Source organism: Syngnathoides biaculeatus, chromosome 8 (genome assembly GCF_019802595.1).
Source record: "Syngnathoides biaculeatus isolate LvHL_M chromosome 8, ASM1980259v1, whole genome shotgun sequence".
In the NCBI taxonomy this organism is placed as follows: domain Eukaryota; kingdom Metazoa; phylum Chordata; class Actinopteri; order Syngnathiformes; family Syngnathidae; genus Syngnathoides; species Syngnathoides biaculeatus.
In genome coordinates this window covers 4,072,825-4,097,078 of record NC_084647.1, presented here as the reverse complement: position 1 = coordinate 4,097,078, position 24,254 = coordinate 4,072,825, and the positions used below count along the sequence as shown (strand labels likewise).

Here is a 24,254-nt window from a genome sequence, read left to right as displayed (position 1 = left end):
ATCGACAAGAGACCTCCAATTTCGGATGGAGTCTCGCAAGCTGGCTCCCACATTCTTTGGCCCATTCCCCATTACTAAAGTGATTAACCCAGTTGCAGTTTCGCTGAAGCTCCCGTGATCGATGCGGGTCCGCTTGACTTTCCATGTGAGACTGCTCAAGCCGGCTTGGCTGTCCCCGTTGGTCCCTCCAGCCGACCCCCCTCCGACCCCCCCACATGGTTGATGGAGGCCTGGTCTACTCTATACGCTGGCTCCTGTTGTACCTCCGCCGGGAGAAGGAAATCCAGTATTTGGTGGATTGGGAGGGCTACAGTCCCGAAGAACGTTCATGGATCCCATCCCGGTTCATGGTTGATGCCAACCTCATGAGAGACTTTCACGCCACCCACCCTGAGGCCTCTGGGCCGTATGGGGCCGACTGTTACTGTCATGGCCCTGTCAAGGCTGTGCTGGTCCCTGATGCGGCATGCACCAGGAGCAATCAGTGAGGCGCACAGATCGTTGCCTCAAGCCTCGTTCCTGCACTCTCGTGATCCTCTTCTCATATGTACCAACTCCTGCCTGCCTACTGACCTGCCTTTCTTGGCTGCCGATTTCCCTATTGCTGCTTTCGTTGACTGCCTGTTGGATTCCCGATGCCCATCTTAATAAAGACATTTCATTTACCGCATCTGTGCCTCCCAAGTCGTGCATTTGGTTCAAACCCCATGTTCTGGTCGTGACAGTATGTTTTATAGCACGACACCCAGAGTTTCATCCAATACCGTTAAACATTAAGAAGGTGATAATAAACGAAGGTATGTGGAAAAATTAGAGACACTTGGCATAGAGGATCCATATTTAATGCCGAAGTCGATGTTTTCTTTGATAAGAAATTTGACTGTTAATTTGCTTCCGCTTGTCTTGGACACCTGGAAATACACATGTATCTGGTAAATAAGTCGTCAAGATTTACACAGAAGAGTTTGAAAGCATATAAAATTCTGGACACATACAAATGCTTTGTTACTGCTGTTCTCAATCAAGAATAAATCACACATAGTGATGGACCCACGCAGATTTTTTCAATCCAAATACCAATATGTAAGTAAATGATCCCTGGTTTTACACAAACTCGCATTCATTAACTATGACTGGAAAAAAATTTAGGACAGGGAGTCGGCTCCTCCATACACGGAAGCGTATTGCTGCCACACGCTTACCTCCGTAAACTTCTCTGTGATGGATTTTTTTTGTAAATATGCATTGTTATTAAATGAGTCAATTTGATAATTTGAGATTGAGAAGAATAATTCCTAACAAAATGATTGGTACATAGGCGTGTGTATTTAGTTGGGGACCATCCATCCTGTTTAATTGCTGAAATCCATCAATCTGTTCATCTGATATTCATAGAATAATCTATTTGAAGAACTGTCTCGTCTGTTGTGACAACCAACAGCACATCAGGTCTCAGGCAATTGGAAATATCTGCTCCGGTTCAACGACTCCCGCACTGCTGACCAGCTAGGTTTGACTGGCAATATAGCACTATGTAAACCTCAGGGATGGATTATCAATGGAATGAGGAAGCACTCAATTATTTTATGAAAAAAAAAAAAGTAAACTGATTCGAGTGATTCAGTACACGCAAAAGAACTGTCGTGCCCATTACTATATATCACCTACTGATTAATGCAGTGTTTGTTTTTTTGCAGGTGTCCAGTGTGCTCACCCCCTGTCATGGCTGCCCTGTGTATTCAATGACTATATTGTGGATGTAAATAGTGAAGGTGGGCGTGACGTTAAGGTCCTTCAAAGATCTGTCATTCTGCAATTTGGTCAGGGGGGAGACAGTCCTGTTAACCCACAGGCTCTCACTTTCCTTGTGATTGGTAAGGGCTTAATTAGCTTGTAGGTCAGCGGTCGGGAACCTCTGGCTTGTGAGCCATAACTGTCGCTTTTGATGGTTGCATATTACTCACAGAGCCCTCATAACAACATACTGTACATGTGATTTCTGTCGTGCAGGCAACACAAATGAGGCAGAGACAGTTTGTCCTAGTGGGGTATCCGTAGTTTGGTGTGGCAGTCGATGTTTTGGGTTGAACACTGATCGGGTCGGAACAGCTAATTATGGAAACGCTTTTGACAAAGGTCGCTCAAAGAAAAAATGAGCAGGACCAAAGTTTTTAACAAGAATGGACAGCCTTTTTGGAGAGAGAGGGTTCTGCTTTGTGTCTAAATCCATAGATGGGGAGTATGCCAAAGCATTCGTACTTGATGTTCCCAATAAAAATTTTGACAACTTCGCATGAAGACAAGATAATCAAATGAATAGAAGACATGCCTTTGTCGGCAAGAACTGTTCACCATCGTATCATCATGATGGCAAATCAAATTCAATTACGGTCACGATTAGAGGACGGAAGTCGCAACGCCTGCATAAAGCTTAATCTAACGACATATGAAACAGACTCCGGAGCCATCAGCAAAACCATGCAGCACCACAAGACGCATTAATGGTAAGAAGTACTTTTGTCATCATTGATTAGCAACAGCGTAACAATGTTATTTGAAATGTTATTGACAAGAATTCTGAGTACTCCAAAAGTGTTGGCCTTACATAAATGAGAAAATACACCTGTACTTAGTTTTTAAAACACTGTATGGGTCTTTTGAAAATACATTTTAAAATATTTGGCATTTATGGCTCTCTCAGTCGAAAAGGTTCCCGACCACTGATGTAGATAATGCACACTAAAGAAATATTTTACTCAGTGATTGTCATCTGTCAAGAATCCAAACCAAACCTGTGGAGCTATTTGAAGGACGTGGAAGCAGATCACATGGATTGTACCATTCAGAGATCCACCACAGAGGGTGTCCACATTAACTGGCCAGCCCAAAAGTCACAAGAGTACAACTCTTGGTTCAGCATTACCCTGACACACACGAAAGGTCTCTTCACTGTCTCTGGAATCCTCAGACACCCATGTGAGCCTCCACCTTCCGGATGGCAGGATGCCCGTAATTGGCCTGCCGTTGAGAATGGAAAGACCCTCATTACCTCAGGTAACAGTCTACATCATTTTACTTAAAATTCTTGCAGAATTGAAACATCACAGCTGTAAACAAAGAACGTATTTGAACACCCTGTTTTATTGCAAGTTCTCCCACTTGGAAATCGTGGAGGGGTCTGAAATTTTCATCGTAATTGCATGTCCACTGTGAGAGATATAATCCAGAAAAATCCAGAAGTCACAATGTATGAATTTTTTTAACGATTTATATATGTGATATATCTGCAAATAAGTCTTTGAACACCTGAGAAAAATGATGTTAATATTTGGTACAGTAGCCTTTGTTTGCAATTACAGAGCTCAAATGTTTCCTGTCGTTGTTCACCAGGTTTGCACACACTGCAGGAGGGATTTTGGCCCACTCCTCCACACAGATCTTCTCTAGATCAGACAGGTTTCTGGGCTGTTACTGAGAAAGCCAGAGTTTCACCTCCCTCCAAAGATTTTCTATTGTGTTTAGGTCTGGAGACTGGCTAGGACACGTCAGAACCTTGATATGCTTTTTACTGAGCCACTGCTTGCTTTTCCTGGGGTAAAAGGTTGTTCCCCAAAATTTCACAATACATGGCTGCGGTCATCCTCTCCTTAATACAGTGCAGTCGCCCTGTCCCATATGTAGAAAACACCCCCAAAGCATGATGCTACCACCCCCATGCTTCACAGTAGGGATGTTGTTCTTGGGATGGAACTCATCATTCGTCTTCCTCCAAACACGGTTTAGTGGAATTCTGGCCAAAAGTTCCATTTTGGTCTCATCTGACCACAAAACTTTTTCTCATGACTCCTCTCTATCATCCAAATGGTCATTGGCAAACTTAAGACGGGCCTTGACATCTGCTGGTTTAAGCAGGGGAACCTTCCGTGCCATGCATGATTTCAAACCATGACGTCTTATTGTATTGCCAACAGTGACCTTGGAAACGGTGGTCCCAGCTCTTTTCAGGTCATTGACCAAGTCCTGTCGTGTCGTCCTGGGCTGATTCCTAATCTTTCTATGGAACATTGAGACCCCACAAGGGGATATCTTGCATGGGGCTCCACTCTGATTGAGATTGACAGTCATGTTCAGCTTCTCCCATTTTCTAATGATTGCTCCAACAGTGGACCTTTTTTCATCATGGTGCTTGGCAATTTCTCCGTAGCCCTTTCCAGCCGTGTGGAGTTGTCCAATTTTGACTCTGGTGTCTTTGGACAGCTCTATGGTCTTGGCCATGTTACATCTTTGAGTCTTACTTATTGCATGGGGTGGACAGGTGTCTGTATGCAGCTAACGACCTCACACAGGTGCGTATGATTCAGGATAATACATGGAGTGGAGGTGGACTTTTAAAGCCGGACCATCAGGTCTTTGAGGGTCAAAATTCTAGCTGATAGACAGGTGTTCAAATACGTATTTGCAGCTGTATCACACAAATAAATTGTTAGAAAATCATACATTGTGATTTCTGGATTTTTCTTTTGAGATTATCTCTCTCACAGTGAACATGCACCTACGATGACAATTTTAGACCCCTCCATGATTTCTAAGTGGGAGAACTTGCAATATAGTAGTAATAAAGTAGGGTGTTCAAATACTTATTTTCACCACTGTAGCATTTTCCCCCTATTGCCTTCTACACAAATTGTACAGATGAAACTGTTTGTGCTTTTACACAGTCTGATAATTTGATGTGTGATGATTTCGGTGGCACCCTATAAAATAGTTATTGGACACAGGTACAGAGCCAGGGTGGCCATAGCCTGAAGGGCAGCCACCCCGCTGGAACCCCTCTTCCAAACAATTCTGTTCAAATTTTGGTCAGAACCCCACCTGCCGCCTCCCTGTTGACCAACAATTTTAGGGGTTATTCCCCTCAGCCCTCTGAATGATGTTTTTTTTTGTTACAACAGAATTTTGGGACACTCCATTGAAAAAAAAGTCCACCCGTTTGGATAGTAACAGTTGCTGTTTAACACAACAGGGTGATAGAAATCAACTTCAAGTGATAAACCCAGAATAGCAGCACGGTGGGAGAGGAGTAGAGCGTTGGCCCCACAGTTCTGAGGACCAGGGTTCGAGTTCCAGCCCCGCCTGTGTGGAGTTTGCATGTTCTCCCCGTGCCTGCGTGGGTTTTCTCCGGGAACTCTGCTTTGCTCCCACATCCCAAAAACATGCATTAATTGGAGACTAATTTGCCTTTAGGTGTGATTGTGAGTCCGGCTATCTCCACATGCTCTGCGATTGGCTAGCAACCACTTCAGGGCGTACCCCGCCTCCTTCTTGATTACAGCTGGGATAGGTTCCAGGACTCCCTTGATCCTCGTGAGGATAAGCGGCTCACAAAATGAATGGATGGAAACCCAGAATAGATTTACACTCAGGCAGCGTCCCACTTCTTTTATATTTCTGGTACTGAGAGGGTGGAATATTTCCATGTTAACTTATTTATTTGTGTAAATGCAGTTACGGACTGTCAGGGTAAGCAAGATTTCTAAAATTAGGTCTTGAATTACAACCAACAGTGTGTTGTCTTCATTTTGTAGCTTTTCTTTTGGCTGCACTAGTTCTGGTATAGATGTGTGTTTCTATGTGTGTATATGTCACTTAATGTAAATCTGCTCAGGTCCTTCAAAACCCCCCGTCCGGAAGTCATCAACAATTTAATTGTGCAGGGGTTTGTCTGTCCCAATAATCCTAAGAGCTAAGTTGTCTGGCGCTTCACGCCCCTGCTAGGGTCACCCATCGCAAACAGCTCCTTGGTGAGGGACTAGACAAAGCACGCAGAAAAGACCCCTATGATGAAAATTTGAATGTTTTGTGTTTTGGGGTTCTTCGGGAGTATGGGCTACCAAACCCCCTGATAAGGGCTCCTAGGTCTCTGAATGACCAGCGTCAGAGAGAGCATTGACGGGGGTAAGTTGGACTTGTTTCCAATGAGGGTTGGACTCTGCCAAGGCTGCCCTTTGTCTCTGATTCTGTTTATAACTTTTACGGAAAGAATTTCTAGGTCCACCCGAGGTGTATAGGGGTCCGTCTGGTGGCCTCAGTATTGGATATCTACTTTTGGGAGATGATGTTCTGTTGGGTTCATCAGGCTGTGATCTCCAACTCTCACTGGAGGACTTTGTGGCTGAGTGTGAAAGGGCTGGAATGAGAATCAGCACCTAGAAATCTGAGACCATGGTCCTCAGCTGGAAAAGGGTGGTGTGGCCTCACCAGGTCAGAGATGACACCCTACCCCACGTGGAGGAGTTAAAATATCTTGGGGTCTTGTTTACGAATGAGGGAAGAATGAAATGGGAAATCGACAGGCAGAAACGGTTCAGTGTCTGCAGTGATAGTGATACAGACTTTGTATCTGTACGTTGTGGTAAACACGAAGCTCAGATGAAAGGTGAAGCTGATCGATCTGTGTTTGTAGCCTCACCCATCGTCAGGAGCTGTGGCTTGTGACCAAAAGATCTTGGATACAATTGGCCAAAATGATTTTCCTCTGCTGGGTGTCTGGGCTCTTGCTTCGAGATAGGATGAGAAGCTCGGTCATCTGGGAGGGGTAGAATAGAGTTGTGCCACTGCTGCTCCACATTGAGAAAAGCCAGATGAGGATCATTTTAAATCTTGTACAAAAATTGGCCACATGCGAAGTTCTTTATTTTCTGAGGGTCTGACAATGGGCTTGAAACGTATAGAGTGTGTTGGAGGATGCTTTCCCCCCCGCGTGTTCGTTGAATTTCGGGTAGTGAGGATGTTGGTTATCCAAATACAGGCTGGAGATGATGAACAGTTTCTTCGAAGAATATTCTGGGCACAAATGAGTGAGGCAATGGCTGTAGCAGATCACAAGTGCAAAGATACAGACGACTTGCAGCATTCTTATACTATCAGAAGGGTCCGCATCACAAAAGTATGAAAGGAAAATAAAGAGCATCACAAGAGAATCGCATCATAAAATAAAGAACATCACAAAATATCGGCAATCATAATGACTAAACCAAATCTATCTGGTAATAACGGGCACATTCCTACGTCCTGGTCTCTAGTGAACATTTCAGCAAGATTCACTTAAGGTTAGCTGATGAGTTGGCATGCTTCAAACATGAGTTATACAGTCATGACTAAATATGAGCAGAAGACACACTTCAATCCCCCTTTCGGACTCGAAAGAGTCCGACACCTGAAACCGGGAGGGGCTGGTGCATTGGGCCTGAAGGGGGAGCAATTCATCCATTCTCAATGGCGGCAGTAATCAATCGCTGACACAGCGATCTTTTCCTCTGGGATGAGTCGAGCTGGGGCGCAGTCGGCTTCTTCAGGACCTTGGGGTTAGACTACCTGGTCCCAGGTAGATTCACCGGGATTATTCTGCCCGTGTACCATGAAATCAACCCTTGTAGAATGATGTCATCAATGGGTGCCAGCCAGCACTGGAGATGCCGTTTTCCAGTTGTCGTCAGGTGGAGGGATCACTGAGCCAGAGGCGGACCTGGCGGGTCGTGTAAACGATGTGTAACCACGTGTCCCACTTTCCTTCAAGACATACTGCTGTGTCTGTCTGCTCAGTAACTTGGAAGGGACCTGTCCACCTAGGTTCAGATAATTGTCGTTTAATTACTTTTAACCACACAGAAACGCAAATGTTCCTAACGAGGGGACCGTCTGGTAGTCTTTGTCAAATGGGAGAAATTGAATTGTTAGTTGTCTCGGGCCTGCAACTTTACCCACAATCAGCTATGGGTGCAGGAAACAGTCTCTTCGAATGACACTCGAATGGAGTCTAACCTTTAGAAGAATTTAATGACATTCGAATGTTCATTAATGCCAATGGCAGAGCTTGCAACCAATTGTGTGTGGATGAAGCCAAAGCCTTAGCTATCTTTTCCTTAATGTTCCTGTTCATGCGCTCAACCTGACCTTGCGATTGTGGATGATACACAGAACCAAAATGATGTTTCAAACCTAACGTTTTTTCTACAGCCTGGAGATGTTTGTTTTTTAAATGAGTTCCATTGTCTGATCTCATTTTGATCTAATGATTAACCAAATGTTTTACCACTACGCTCGCTATTTCAGATTTGCAGGGATATGCTTCTGGCCATCCTGAAAAGGAATCTGGTTTTGTTGTAGGCATACTGTTATACTTACTGCAAACACTGCAGTCCTGCAGTTCACCTTTAACAATTTGTCTCATAAAAGGATGCCACCAGGAGTGGAGTCGTCTCAATGTTTCATCCACACCTACATGGCATGTTCCATGGGCTTCACAAATTAGATTTTTCAATTGTGTCTGAGATGGAATTTATTTACCTTCTTTTCACCATATGCCATCCTCATCTTTGACACCCCCTTTCGACTTCCACACACTCTTCTTCTGGACTTGCCTTTTCCTGCCACAACTTAACTGTTTTTACTGTCACCTCCTGTTGGTTTTCACATTCAGACTCACTTACATTTGTTGGAGTGTTGGTCAGTACCCTGCAGCCTTTTTTGCTGCTTGATCTGCTGATTCGTTTCCTGCTGATACAAAATCATTACTTTGAGAGTGACGTTTGCATTTAAGGACTGCTACCGCTGTTGGGAGCAGTAAAGCATCTCGCAATTTGAGAATGTCGTCCTGATGTTTAAATGGTGTACCGGTTGCAGTTTCGCTGCCATTCTTTTAATGCAACATGAACTGTCATGTGTCCATACGCTGAATCTATAAATGTTTACTGAGTGGTTTTCTGCTAACCTGAGAGCTGCTGTCAATGTCAAAATTTCTGCTCTTTGTGCTGACTGTGAGCCTAAAATTCTTACAGCTTGGACTTCTTCAAAACCTGTTTCTGTGGGTTGGGTTACTCCAAATCCAGATTGTAGGCCATTGTTGCCTTTGAAGCAACATCCGTCTGTGAAAAGAATGAAGTCCGGGTTCTCAAGCGGTGTCTCATAGAGTTCAAAGCGAAGTGAGTCTTCTTCCTAGTTCTTCGTACACAACAATGTGGTTCTCCTTCGAGCAGACCTTGAGCCATGTTTAGTCCTTCATGAGTAAAGAGAATATGTGTTTGTGTTAAAATTGCCTCAATTTTCCTGTCTTCCTTCCGTCATGGCAAAATCTTGACTTGTGATGTACTGGACTGTACTGTGTGATGTTCACACAGTGAGTGGGTGATGCAGAACAATGTGAGATGTTTTCTGAATCACTCTGGCTAGAGCAGATGCGAAAGCAGCAGAAATTGGATGTCTTTGCTTGTATTTTTCTAATGGAGTCCATGCATACAGACAGACTTATCGACTTCCTCCTTCCCCCTTCTGATAAAGGGCAGGAGACAAACTACTCACCTTTTCAGATGCGTCTAGATAGAACGTGCGGTTATAATCAGGAATCGCAAGAGCCGCAGCAGTGGAAAGATGCTGTTTCAAGGAAATGAAGGAAGTATCTGCTTCCGTGGTCCAACAAAGAATATTAGAAAGGGTCCGCATACCCTGGTCATTTACCATCAGTCGGAGCGGATGAGTGAGTTCAGCAAAGTCTGGAACATGATGTCTGGAGTAGTTGCAAAGACCAAGAAAGGCCAGCATGGTTTTGACATTCATTGGTTTTGGGTGATGAAGGCTGTCGTCTTTGTGAGTAGGAGACATTCCTGTGCCGTGGCGTGAGATCAGTCGTCCGAGAAAGGAAACATGTGGTCGGGCAATCTGAAGTTTGGACTTGGAACACTTCAGGCCAACATAGGCCAAATGAGAGAACAAAGACCTGGTGGCTTCAAGACAAGAAGTTTCTGATGGAGCTGCCAGCAAGAGGTCATCCACAGGCTGCACCAGGACGACTCCATTAGGGAATTCAAATGGAGACAGCAACTGACGAAGACTGTTGTTGAAGAGTCCGGGGGAAAGGACAAAACCTTTAGCTAGGCGATTTTGTAGGAGTAACAAACACCATCCCAAGAGAAAGCAAAAAATTGCCTCATTGAGGGATGGAGAGGAATGCAAAAGAAAGCATTAGCCAAGTCAATGCAAGTGAAATGAGTGTGGGCTGACGTAATTTGGGACAGTGTCCAGTGAGGGTTCGAGACTGGCAAAGTGGGAGTTAAAACAGCTTCATTAATTGCTCGGAGGTCATGGACCATGCGAAACTTTCCAGTGCCTTTCTTTTCAATGGATAAAATTGGTGTGTTATAATCAGATTCAGGAATTTCACATAACACCCCTGCTTTGAGCAGGCCATCAATTGCGTCTGAAATGCCAACCATCCCAGCCTCTTTTACAAAGTATTGGAGAACATATATTCGTCCTGGTTTCATCAGAAACGCAACAGGTGAGACATTGCAGAGACCAACAACAGTGGGATTCGTGGACCACAGCGATGCAGGAAGGGAATGAAGAAGTTGACCAGCAAAGTCGAATCACTTTTAACCACACTGATTTGCAAACGTGCATTTCGAGGGGACCGTCTGGTAGTCTTTCTGTCAAATGGGAGAAATTAATGGTTAATTGCCTGAGCCCAGATGGGCCTGGAATTTCACCCACAGCCAGTGGAGCTGTGGGTGCAGGAAACGGTCTGTTAGTATGACACTCGAATGGAGTCCACCCTTTAGAAGAATTTAATGACGTCCGAATATTCCTCAATGCCAATGGAAGACCTTGCAACCAATTGAGTGTGGTTGAAGGCGAAACCATCAAGGAGACATGTGGGTGACAAGGAGGCATAGAAGGATCTGGTGGATCCGCCATCTTATACCATTCGAGTTTTTCAGGAGTCAAGAAGACCAAGAAGGCAACACCCGGTTTGCCCACAAACAAATCACCCATGTTCAATTCCCATATGTTGTTATCAATGTCCTGAAATGCCTCGCTATAGATCTCTTCTCCTGATCTGTCATAGTACAGAGTGCAATGCATACAATCAGTTACCATATCATAAGGTCTGAGATTCCGGACCCAAGGTGACCAGAGTCCAAAAGTCGAGCCAGCCACTGGAGTCAATATCCACTCTTCTCCAATAGATGTCGGCAGTGGCGCATGCCACAGGGCGTTGTTCAACAAGCGGAAACTGGGAGGTGGCACCGGAGGCAGAGGTGGCAGAGCAGTAGTAGGTGTTACCATCCGGAAATTCCAGGATGAGTCCATCAAGGCTGCATTTGATGAGAGGACACGTGGCGATGAGGAGATCTCTGCCCAAAAGATTGACTGGACAGTTGGGTGCGAAAACAAAAGAATGCAAAAAGGTCTGTGAAAAACATTGAGTTGTCAATTGCAGGGCAGTTTCTTCACCCTTGAATCCAACAAGTGAGATGGTTTTCCTGGTATGAGAGGTATCAGGTGGCAGGGCTGTGATAGTAGAATGCCGAGCTCCTGTGTCGACCATAAATGATAAAGTTAATCCTCCTACCGTCAGGATCAGCAAAGGCTCCTGCAGGCCTAAACATGTGAATTCAGGGCACCATCATTGGGGAAACTGTCCACCAGAGGGCGGTAGATACTGTTGTTTTGGCACTGAGGGATATCCTCGTTGCTGCTGCGGTAGCTGCTGGTGCTGTGTAAGATGTCCTCTCTCTCGGGATCGGTTGTAACCTCGTCGATTGTAGCCACATGTAGGTTGTTGGCCTCTGCCCCAGCCTCTCCATCCAGACACTTGAGGTCGCTGTCTGCAAATGCGGGCCCAATGACCAGGCCGTCCACAATTGAAGCACATGTCATGGCCACCAGGGGGCACTTGGAACCAACAGAGGGAGATGAGATCACAGCATGAGTGGCTTCTTCCTAATTTTTCAGATATTGCAACTGCAACATAGCAAGTTGTGTTTCTGTACTTTTGTGTTTGTCTACGTTAGATTCTTTCTCTTTAGCATATCTCCTCAAATGATGTTCAAGATGTGATAACCACCGGTCAACCTCAGCACTGGGAAGGTCTGGATTGGCCTCCATGGCCTGCGCCACAGACTTGGGAACGCCCTTCAAAATGGCTGCTCAGAACACTTCTGAATGCAAGGTGGAGGCCGGAAGAGCGTGTCCTGTTTTTAGAATATAATCAGCGAGGGCTTGGTCAACAAAAGCCGCGGCCTCCTCATCTGGTTTGGGAGCAAACACCATATCTGAAATAACACAGTCAGGAAGTGGAAACAAAGCGTCCAGTGCTGTCGACAAGGTCAAATAATTTTCTCATGTAAGAGCCTATTGATCGGGGAGGGAAGAAAAAACTGAATTTTGCATCAAAGTATTCAACTGTGAAAGCGGACATGATTGTGTAAGAAGGACACAGATATCACCTGCTGTTAACATTTGTCCTGTAACCGCTCTCTGCACTCCTTGAAGCCACTTGACACCACCAGATCGCATAGGTGGAAGTTTCTGCATCAGCACACTCACAGTGGGAGAGAAAGGGTTGTAAAACATAGCAGAGTTACCAGTAGCCGGATCAACTTTGGCCAACATGGGAGCCTGTAAGATTTGGGAATGCGTCACAGGCCGATGAGAAGAAGCTGGACCTTCGGAAGCTTTCTCGGGGTCTTCAGGACCTCCGGTTTGATCCAGAACAGAGTCGTGGTGGGCATCTGAAAGATTCTGGACATGACACTTTAATTCCGTTACTTGGTTCTGTAACTGAACAATGTACCACCTGTTTTCCACTTCCCCACTTAAAGGGCCTCTACCAGCGTAGACAGCAAATTCCCGTTCTCTCTTCAGTCGGGCTGCTTCTTGTTCAGCGGGCACGTTTCTGCTCTTCCACTTCAGCGTTCGCTCTGTCTTCATGTTCAGTGCTGATTCTCTCAAGTTGATCTCTAATATTTTGTGGAACCACTTGGTGTCTATCTAATTCCGCCTTGTACATTCCTAGTTGATTCAAACGTGTGAATGGGTCGGCTCTCAAATCTACAACTTTGTCCAATTTTCCTTCTAATTCTTTAATGGCGGCGGTCTCTCCAGCAGCCAGAGTTTCTGCAACCGTATTCATGTTTGATGTTTGTTTTCAGCGAGTGAGAGACGTTTGATCATCTACATCTACTTCAAGTTGACCGGCAGTTACATTCAACACTGGAGCCTGAAATTCACCTAAATCTTTCCTGACGGTGACGGTACACATGGGTTATTTGGAGACAACGCCAAAAGATGTTTCTCCTCCAAGTAAAGAGGCGGCGGGGAGGGCCCTTTGGGAGTTGACGGTACCCGACCAACACTCTCTTCATTAATGCCACAAAACACGCAGTTGAAGACATTGGAGGAAACCATCCATTCTCACAGATTTTCCCTCATCCATTCTTTCAATTGTTCTTTCTCGTTCTCTCTTTCTTTTTCAGGCATGCTTTGATGACTTGATGCCACAATATACCACGTATGCCATCAGAACTATATACAAAAGAAAAACAAATACTCATTAAATTCATATTACACAAATAAATGACAAAACACACATAACATACATTCCTCACGTGTTCACTTAGCACCACTTGTTCAGAATGGTTTGGTATTTGGGAGTGGTTTGGTATTTGCCGCAAATTGAACCATTCATTTTCCCAATGAAACTCTCCCTACATTTTGGTTTAGATCGTCTTTTATCAAAAGTGCTCGAACCTCTTTATTTTCTCAAAAGTACTCAATACCACACAAACAAAAGTACTCAAACCTTAATTTAGCAAAAGCGCTTGATTTTTTTTTATTTTCATTTTTTTTTCTCAAAATTACCCTTAAAATGGTATTTTATTTAAGGAATTCTAGTTTCTAGGATTCTTGAAAGAACGAAACAACCTCCCCTAAAATAAAATTACAATTGCACAATCCACTGTTCATCCGGGTAATTCTTCTTAACTTCTGTTCATTCGGGTTATTCTTCTCAACTTTTTATCGTGCACACTTTGTCCTTTGATTTCGAATGAGGAATTGTAGTCTCTAGGATTCTCCGAAAAGAACGAGACAACCTCTCGGTTCAGAAAGTTTTGGACTGGCTTCAACCCACTGCTCTGTCTGCCAGTCACGGGATTTACAACCTTATTGTGTCGGCACAACCTCCGATCACAGCACTTCTAAACCCTTTTTAGAGTGGTACGCCCACACACTCTACGGCTTTTCAACCATTTAGGTGGGACGCGACGATGTCCCACCAGGGCCTCCAACCCAGGAATATACCACCCACAATTTCCCCACTGTTCAACCAGCCAGAAACTAATTTCACACTGACACAAATTCAAACGTGACACGGACCTCAACACCAGTTAACAAACAGAAGTTCACTTTTGGAGGATAAATGTCCTCTCACCTTGTCAATTGTTGGCCGGCCAATGTTCTGTCTGTCAACCAACACCTCAGTCCGAAATCACGTCGAGGTCACTAATTGTTGGAGGACGCTTTTCCCCCCTGCATGTTCGTTTAATTTCGGGGAGTGAGAATGTTGGTTATCCAAATGCAGGCTGGAGATGATGAACAGTTTCTTCGAAGCTTTTACTTACAGAATATTCTGGGCACAAATGAGTGACAGACAACGGCTGTAGCAGATCACAAGTGCAAAGATACAGACAACTTGCAGCATTCTTATATTATCAGAAGGGTCCGCATCACAAAAGTATGAAAGGAAAATAAAGAGCATCACAAAAGAATCGCATCATAAAATGAAGAGCATCACAAAATATCAGCATCATAATGACTAAACCAAATCTATCTGGTAATAACGGGCACATTCCTACGTCCTGGTCTCTAGTAAACATTTCAGCAAGATTCACTTAAGGTTAGCTGATGAGTTGGCATGCTTCAAACATGAGTTATACAGTCATGACTAAATATGAGCAGAAGACACACTTCAAGTGAAAGGCTGGACTGCTATGTGAGGAGAACAGCACACCTTCAGCGGTAACTTGAGATGAAAATGACATTCAGAGCGACATAGAGACTAAAATGGTATGTGACAGAAACCTTCTGAGGCTCTTCAACTCTGAAACTGAAGATGATGACTTTATTGGTTTCAGTGAACAGGATGATGATGAATAAAAACACTTTTCTGTTGTTGTTTTCTGTTTGAGCCGTTTTTCTGCCATGTTACAGTCACTAATTTTAAATGTTTGTCAATAAACATTCACAAAGCCTCTGTGTGGCTATCTAATTTCACAAGGTATCAGTACGTACTGTATATATCCGTGCCGTATAGTCAGGCGTGGTTCGTGTACGGGGTTGGAGTTGGCTTCCGGTTTCCGAACTGGTGACAACAATTCGAAGAGGCTCCGACCTGCGAGACCGTTTAATAACTAAATCCTCCTGAATTTGGACCGAATGTTGTGAGCACAGGACATGGGACGCCCCTGGTGAGGACTTCAGTGGACTAAAATCATAATCTGTTTAATTTTCGGACCCAAATTGGAGCAGTCTGCGTTCGTGTTGAAGCTGCGTGGCCTAGCCTAGCTTCGGAAAGTCAAGCAACGTTTGTAATCAAATCTATGCTGAGGAGGTAAACATTCTGGCTAACAACGATTAGCGTTTGCGATCAAACAGTGCTGTTGAAGAAGCATCGAATGTGTTTAACTTCATAACGTGTACGACTCAAACAAGGGGTACAATAAGGGAGGTGAGGACTTATAGGAAATTCAATAAGTCTTATGTTAGTACCCAAATACAAGCCGTATTATTCGCGTCGAACCTGCGGCCCAAGTTCAGGAAGAAGCTTAGGAGCAGGTTTTAAATTCTTTTACCACGGAGTACATGGGGAGAGAAATGGAGTAGAGGTTATTTTAAAGGAAGAGCTGGCTAAGAATGTCTCAGAGGTGAAAAGAGTATCAGATCGAGTGATGAAGATGAAATTTAAAATTGAGAGCATTGTGTATAACGTGATTAGTGGCTATGCCCCGCAAGTAGGATGTGACCTTGAGTTGAAAGAGAAATTTTGGAAGGAACTAGACAAAGTGGTCCTGAGCATCCCAGAGAGAGAGAGTTGTGATTGGTGCAGCTTTCAATGGACATGTTGGCGAAGGAAACGGGGGTGTTGAAGAAATCATGGGTAAGTACGGCATTCGGCAAAGGAACTTTGAGGGTCAGATGGTGGTGGACTTCGCAAAAAGGTTGGAATTGGCAGTGGTGAACACTTATTTCGAGAAGAGATAGGAACATAGAGTGACCTACAAAAGCGGAGGTAGGAGCACGCAGGTGGATTATATTTTGTGCAGACGATGTAATCTCAAGGAGGTTACTGATTGTAAGGTTGTGGTTGGAGAGAGTGTAGCTCGACAGCATAGGATGGTGGTGTGTGGGATGACTCTGGTAGCGGGTAGGAAGATTAAGAAGACAAAGGTGGAGCAGAGAATCAGGTGGTGGAAGTTGAGGAAGGAAGAATGCCGTGAGGCCTTTCGGAAAGAGGTGAGACAGGCTCTCGTTGAACAGGAAGAGCTCCCGGAAGACTGGAATACTACTATCAAGGTACTCAGAGGGGCAACCAGGAGAGTTCTTGGGGTGCCTTCTGGTAGGAAAGGGGAGAAGGAGACTTGGTGGCAGAACCCCAAAATACAAGAAGTCATCCAAGGAAAGAGATTAGCGAAGAAGAAGTGGGACATGGATAGGACGGAGGAGAGGCGGAAGGAATATATTGAGATGCAACGTAGGGCAATAGTAGAGGTGGCGAAGGCTAAACAAGAGGCATATGACGACATGTACACCAGGTTGGATACAAAAGGGGGAGAAAAGGATCTCTACAGGTTGGCCAGACAGAGGAATAGAGACGGGAAGGATCCACAGCAAATAAAGGTGATTAAGGGTAGCGATGGAAATATGTTGATTGGTGCCAGTAGTGTGCTAATGTCAGATTCCGCTTAGCCGCAGGACGAATCGGGAGAAATGTCCTGACCGACTCTCCATTTAAAGGGTTAAGTTACCCCTTTACCCCAGCCAACTCCAATGCCGTGCATGCAGGGGGAAGTGAGCTTCTTAAGTCGGTGTCTAGATGAATTCGCCTCGGTGAACTAACTGCCTTTTGTTTTGCAGAGCCAATCCAGTCTGCCCTCACTTATCAGCCCTTATTGAGTAACCTTACAGAGTAAAAGGGTGACAAAGTGATCGCTCCGCTTTTACAGCAGCTTCATCTCTTATGAATTGATTGCACATGTCATTGACCTAGTAAATTTAACAGTACGGATTTGTTTTTATATTAAGCTGGAGTTTATCAATGAGTGACTGATTAAAATAGAATTTACAACTAGATGATGTTAATGTCGTTGATGATTGATCTTTAATGAGGTTGAATGGGAAAAGATGAGACAACTCATTATAAGAATGACAATGATAGATGAAAATGGAAATTTAAGTATGTAATAAAATGCTAAAAATTGTTCAGATAACATTCATTACTTGACAGTTACTCCCGCCAGATGCGGGGTACGATTGCAATGTTAAGGCAAAATTCGATGTTAATTGAACATAAATCAATAAAAGGAAAAATGATTAATATGATGACACTGATGGTAAGTAGGATGAAATAAATGATAAAAGTAGTAAAAAGTAATAAAAATGAAGTAAGATTAGAAACATTCAAGCATTCACATTTTTGAGTGAGCCTTTTAGGGGTGATCAAGTCCTACGAAGCTCGAAGCCTAATTTAGTAATAAGGAGTTTTAGGATTAAGGATTAATTGTCAAGACAACTTGCCCTTCTTAGGTAACCACGTAATATCGATGGTATTATCCTGCCATTACCTTGTTATAGTAGTTGTCATGCTCGTGCTCAATCAAAAAAGAAGTCAAAAATAAGCATCCCAAGTTGCTCGAAGACTTCTCCCCGCCAGCTTGTCCTACGACTATTACTCCCTGCAGGAAGGCGCTTCTGTCTCCTTGTCAGTGTAAAACGAACAAAGAGCCTTGGACTTCTGTATCCAAGGCTTTTATAGCTTTTGGGTAGAACATTCTGGAAGGTTTTGGCTTTGCCTACGCCCAGTGATAAGTACCTCCTTTGTTATTCTGTCAGGTACCTTTCCCCATCCCTGGGTTGTCTTGTCATGCCCCTCTTAGCTCACTCAAAATAGGGCAAGGCCCCCATAAACTCAACTGTCACTTCCCTTAACATCAACAAACAACAGGTGCATCCTGTAGATATAACCACTATCTTTCTTTTAGTTTCACTCTAGTTATTAAGCAATAGCAGTAAATGTATCAACATTCTTGTGAATACAATTCTCTCATGCATTCAACAGGCTTGTTCTCGTTGGTCGCACATCATGTGTTGCCTTGTCTGAGAGAGATAGTCATACACAGGTTATATTCTTTACACAAAGCAGTTTCAAAGCATCAGATTCTTCACTAATAGCTAGATGGAAAAATAGCAATAAAAAAAATAAGATCAGTGCTTACAAACATCCTGTGTGGTAACTCGAGGGTGTCACAGGCTTCCTGTTCAGCAACCCAGCGATGCAGCAAACATCCTGTTTGTCAATTTTAGGCAGCTTTGCTCCGCCATTGAAAACCGTTGAAAACCGCAGGCTGTGAACAGCTGCTGAAACGCATCCTGTTGATGTCTTTATGTCAAAAACAAGATGCGAATTCAAAGATATGAAAATAATTGGGTTTTTAAGGTTACTGACTTTGGTGTATGTATGTAATGCGGTGAGATGCTAAGTGGGAAGGCTATGTTGAGGCTACACTGAGTGGGTAGAGCTTATTATCCGGTGGACACTGTTGTCCAGAACATACGGTATTTATTGTCAAAATGGTTATTGTCCTCCTCAAGTGACTCCAACTACCTGAGAAAAATTCCTTGTGTGTTTTTGGTATATTACAAATAGCAAATAAATGGGATTCTGTTTGGGCTTTTGATTGATTATAAGAAGTAAGACCAAAGTCTATCTTTTCAGCTTGCGGTCTTGTTGAAGTCTATGCTCTCACACATTTGCATTCACAGTTGCTGTGGTCATGAAAACACAAACTCCAATGATGACATCAGGACTGGGGTTCCAAAAAAAGCTCCACTGCCAGTTTGCTGTTGATCACAAGAGACCAAACGTGAGCGTGCTGTGGTACCAGCAGTACCACGGAGAACGAAGCAATCTCTTCAGTCATGCCAGCCACTCTGGGCAAAGTGAGGGAAGGGGAGTTGATCTGAGGAAGTTAGCAGGTGGTGACCTATCTTACAACCTCCCCTTCACTGATGTCAAACATGAAGGGACGTATGTGTGCTCTGTGTCAGTGTTTCCATTGTCTTCCAGCCTTGATATAAGGCTCCAAATTCAAGGTAAGGACAAATCCAAGACTTATGACTACATTCAGCTTTTAGGACTATCAAATCATTTCAATTAGCAATATTAGTTGTTTGGAACAATAATAAATAATTGGTTTGATGAAATACAATGGCTCTGCAGTAGTAGATTCGCAATTTTAGTCGATATTTGTATGAAAAACCATTCTAGGCCATAGACAAAGTCAAATCAAATAAAACACTAAGTATGGCAGTAATTTCCCTTCCTGTGCCATGTGAAAATGCATTGTACCTTAATGGCGTTAACATACCATTATATCATAAATGTTTTGTAACAGGAACTCAGATCTATGCAGTTATAATCTCACTCCCATTGTATTTTTTCAGAGTCCCCCCAGGTGTCCCTCAATGTTGCTCACACTCTTACATTGCAAGAAGGTGAGAACAAGAAGGTGGTTTGTGAGGCAGAAAACTACTACCCTCTGGATGTGCACATAGAGTGGTATGAGGAGGACCCGGCAACTTCTGGTCAGAGAGTTGGCTCTCCTCTCCCGAAGGCGCTCAACAATATCTTGCTCTCCAGTCACAAAAACAACATGGACAAGACCTTCTCGCTATCAGGTTTCTTCTACCTCCAGGCTTCGCTCAGACAATCGGGGCACCGATTTATGTGCACAGTCTCCCATCAGTCTCTGCGAATGCCCATCAAAAAGAGTTTCATTCTGATAGTTGAAGGTGAGTCGCATACAGTTTATTGTACAATTCAATTAGCCACCACAAAGTGGCAGCAGAACATTGTTTTGCATGTTTTGTCCCTTAGAACCCACCAGCTGGTTCACACTCACTGCTTGTAGCATTTTGGTCATACTGCTGCTGTCTGTCCTGTATTTTATGCTAAGATACCTCCACCAAGGTGAGTCTATTATCTTGTCTGGTACACATTAAGTCACCGTATGCAGGCTCAAAGATATTAATGGACCCATTTTTTTCTTCACAGTTAGAAAGTATTCATTGCAGGTAAGCTTATATTTTGAATATGGTTCTTATCAAGTGAAAATAATAGAAATACCGTTTTAATCTCAGTCTATTTTTCCGTGTCTGTGCAGAAAAAGCCTTACTGATTGTACCTCCTGGACAGAGAAGACCACCGAGAACCATGCAAATATTTTCCCCCTGATTTTACAATTGTATTTTTTTTTTAAATTGTCACAGAGGGAGATCATAGTGACAAAAAAAAGGAAATGCAAAACACACTTGTGAAGTTAACCAAGTACTAAGGCCAAGCCCGCTTAGCTTCCGAGATCTGACGAGATCAGGTGTTCACAGGGTAGCATAGCCTGACATCTTGCATGATGTCACAAAATGAGATGCTTCAAGTTTTGATACTTTTGAGGGCTTACTTTTCTGAACTAAACAATCTTCAGGGCCATTTTACTTTGAAGGGTACTGTACAATTTAATTGCATTTAGCTTTTTTTGTCATCTGTTGCACAGAAATGATTTTTTAAGTTTCCTATTCTTAAAGGTTTATTGTTTTTTTTTTTGTTTGTTTTTTTTTTACAGTCAATGGGCGTAAAACTCAGGAGAAATGTAAGGGATACCTTTTTCGTGCTGGAGTTTTCGGGTACATTAAAGATGTTATAGCAGCAGACGCTAATATTATAAAATACTATTTTATCAATTCTCACTGGTTAGGTTGTGAAATATCTCCCTGTCAGTTTAGATTAATTACCTTGACACATAAAAATGATAGTTCAGAGACATTTTATAACGTAATGAGCTTTTGGCTTTCTTGCGTGAATGTTTTATGTTGGTGTGTTGTAATATCAATAGAGCGTAGATTTTACAAGAGATAATCAGTCTAACTTGATTGAATAAACACAACAAAGTCTGCCATATGGTTCTTCACTATCGGATAGGTGTACAAAATACATTGGCTCCACACGGCATACTATGCTAACAAAACATGTTATTCAATGAAATTTTTCCTCCAATGATTATCAACAGTGCCATGAAAAATTATTCGCTTAAATTCTTACTTTTTTTCCCAGGTTTCTCCACTTTAATGTATTACATCATCAAACAAATGTAAATAGCAGACAAAAATAAACATAAAATAAATACGAAATGTCAGAACGGGATTCATTTCCCAAACCAAGTGTTGGTTTTCTCCGGGCATTTGAGTTCCCTCTCACAGCCCCAAAACATGCATTAATTGGAGACTCTAAATTGCCCCTGAGTGTGGTTGTGAGTGTGGATGGTTGCTTGTCTCTATGTACCCTGCAATTGGCTGGCAACCAGTTCAGGGTGTACCCTGCCTCCTGCACGTCGACAGCTGGGATAGGCTCCCGCACTCCCACAACCCTTGTGAGGATAAGCGGCTAAGGAAATGGATGGATGGATGGCTGGATTAAATAATGTTTTTTTATTAAGGGGGAAAAAAAACTATTCAGTAGTACCTGGCCCTGTGTGAAAAAGATAAAATTGCCCTTGTTCAATCATAAATTAACTGTGGATATTGTTTTCTTTGAAAGCTTTCATTTTCACTAATCACACCCAAGCCTGATTACCTGTGAAATATATTTACATCATCCTTTAGTAAAACCTGTCTAACAAAATAAAGTCAGCCAAAATGTCTCAAAAAGCTGGAGTAAAATGCCATGATCTAAAGAAGAAACAAAGTATTTGAAATCCGTCAGTCTGTAAAGCATTGCAAAGCAAGTTTTGGGGCTCCAGCAAACCATTGTCAGAGCCATTATCCACAAATGGAGAAGACCCAGAACAGCATGGTGGCGCAACTGGTTAGACCGTTGGCCTCACATTTCTGAGGAACGGGATTCATTTCCCAAACCCGTGTGGGTTTTCTCCGGGCACTCTTGTTCCCTCTCATAACTCAAAAACATACATTAATTGGAAACTCTAGATTGCCCCTTAGTGTGGTTGTGAGTGCGGATGGTTGTCTCTATGTGCCCTATGATTGAAAGCCAACCAGTTCAGGGTGTATTTTTCTTGGTGCGATAGTCTCCTTCCACGCACATTTTTGTTTCACATCCCTCCAATGCCAGCTGGGCCAATGTGGCCTTTATTAATATTATATTTATTATCCTGAAAGGTGAGGCTTAATCAGAATTGCCCCATTGGCTTAAGACAAAAAAAAACTTGGCCACAAGGTGTGTGCTGTATAAGAATTGAATTCAGACCTCCAAGGTGAAACAAATCATAATCAACCAATCAATTTCTGTACTACTTAACCTCACGAGGGTCAAAGGCATGCTGGAGCCTATCGCAGCTAACTGTGGGCGAGAGGTGGGGTACACCCTCAACTGGCCACCAGCCAACTGCAGGGCGCATATTAACAAACAACCGTTTGAACTCACATTCACACCTAAGGGGAGTTTAGAATCTGCAATTAATGCATGTTTTGGAGAGGTGGGAGGAAACCAGAGTGCCCGGAGAAAGCCCACACAGGCATGGGAGGACATTAAAAACTCCACACAGGCCAGGATGGATTTTTACCCCTGTAAGGCCGATATGCTAACCACTCGAGCACTATGGCGCCAATCAATCAATCAAGCTAAGCACACATTTTGATGTTTGTCATTTTCTGTTGTGATGCACAACAAAACAACATATTCCGCAGGAAATTTTAAATGGACCTGCTACCTGTTTCAAATATGTAACATGTATTAGTTAATGCTTCATTTTGAGTGGAGCTTGCCTTTTACAATAGTTTTCAGGAAAAAAAAGATCAATATGACAAAGGTCATAAGTGTGAACAAAATAAGATGGGAGGTTTCAGTTGATTCATTTGGGAACAGTATCACCATGACAAAGTGGATAATTGAAGTCCTCACATATGTCCCAGTATTCATTTGCAATACGATTTGCAGTACAATTAATGGGATGAGTTCCAGAAAAAAGAACTATTAAGGAAATATACAGCAGATTTGAAGCAGGAAATAAGAACCTCTTGACTGCCTTTTGGTGTAAGCCTTAGCACAGCAATAAACAAGAGCAAATTTGACCCATTGCAGATGTTTGTTAGCCTGTTGCCAGCACCAATTGCCTCCACGCAGGGCTGGGGGCAATGTGTGCACCCCATGCAGGATCTCAAGTGTTCAGAAAAGACAAACAAGGCACAGCAGTGCTCTGTCTGTGTGGGAAAGAAAATATCAAATGATGCAACATCTAATTGATGGAACTGTGAAGACAAAGAAGCAACACCAAGACACACAGCATTGACGTTCCAGATCATGGCAAAATCTGTTTGTATGCAGTCATAATAGATACGATGTGACTATTAACTATTATTTTGGCCACCTTGCTTATACTTTTATTCCTTTGAATACGCTTAAGTCTAACCTGTTAGATTTGTTTTAATTTTATGTTGACAACATGGCAGTAGCATTTTAGGAGGGCTAGTTGTGTCCGTGTCCTATAAGTACCGAGTTTAATCAGCCGAAACAGGGTGCAGGTGTGTGCCGACTAATTGGCTGACCACACCCAGCCTGGGGAGGATGCCAGGGGCATGACAGATCCCATGCAATTAACACCAAGGAAACACGAGCAGCCCACGAACCTCTGGTTGAGAAACTGCACAACACACAGAGAGTGAAATATTGAATGATTTTCCTTTTTGATATATACATATAATTTTGATGAATATTCTTTCCAGCAAACAAAAAACTCCAAATTTGTCATCTCTGTAAATGAGTCTACAACTTAAAAAACAATCAAGAAACAGTGGAAATTATTTTTAATGGAGACATACTGAATAAATGGACCTTTCCACCATATTTCGATTTATTGAGATGTACCTGTACTATACGGATGGAGACACTGGACAGCATTTTGTGTCAAAGTGTTGGGACAAATTGTGCAGTACAAGTCTCTTATTGTGATTGATGACACTTTGCAAGCTCTACAGCTCTGCTTGTGTTTACATGGAAACCGGTAGTACTCGATTGTGACCTTCAGAGAGTGAAGGCCTCGCGCCTTTCTACTCTCTCTTGTATACACTTCTCAGTCCCATTTTAAATGTCTCCAGTGAGTGCCGTTGCCCTGCAAGGCAAGGTCACACAAACA

The 24,254-nt window shown here is 43.1% G+C and overlaps 1 protein-coding gene across 2 annotated transcripts in view; it reads left to right on the top strand.

Moving 5' to 3' along the window:
- The window catches only part of LOC133504343 (tapasin-related protein-like), a 29,565-nt gene extending 5,656 nt beyond the window's left edge, over positions 1-23,909 (top strand). Inside the window, exons 2-8 of one of the 2 annotated variants that reach the window (XM_061826489.1) lie at positions 1,698-1,874; positions 2,779-3,054; positions 18,877-19,206; positions 19,558-19,905; positions 19,991-20,083; positions 20,168-20,187; positions 20,277-23,905. In XM_061826489.1, the coding sequence (XP_061682473.1) occupies positions 1,698-1,874; positions 2,779-3,054; positions 18,877-19,206; positions 19,558-19,905; positions 19,991-20,083; positions 20,168-20,187; positions 20,277-20,291 (1,259 nt within the window). In that variant the 3' untranslated portion in view covers positions 20,292-23,905. Of the gene's footprint in view, positions 1-1,697; positions 1,875-1,911; positions 2,505-2,760; positions 3,055-18,876; positions 19,207-19,557; positions 19,906-19,990; positions 20,084-20,167; positions 20,188-20,276 lie in introns of those variants that run through there. The other variant, XM_061826490.1, reaches the window with a different exon arrangement.
- Positions 23,910-24,254: the final 345 nt, after the last annotated feature.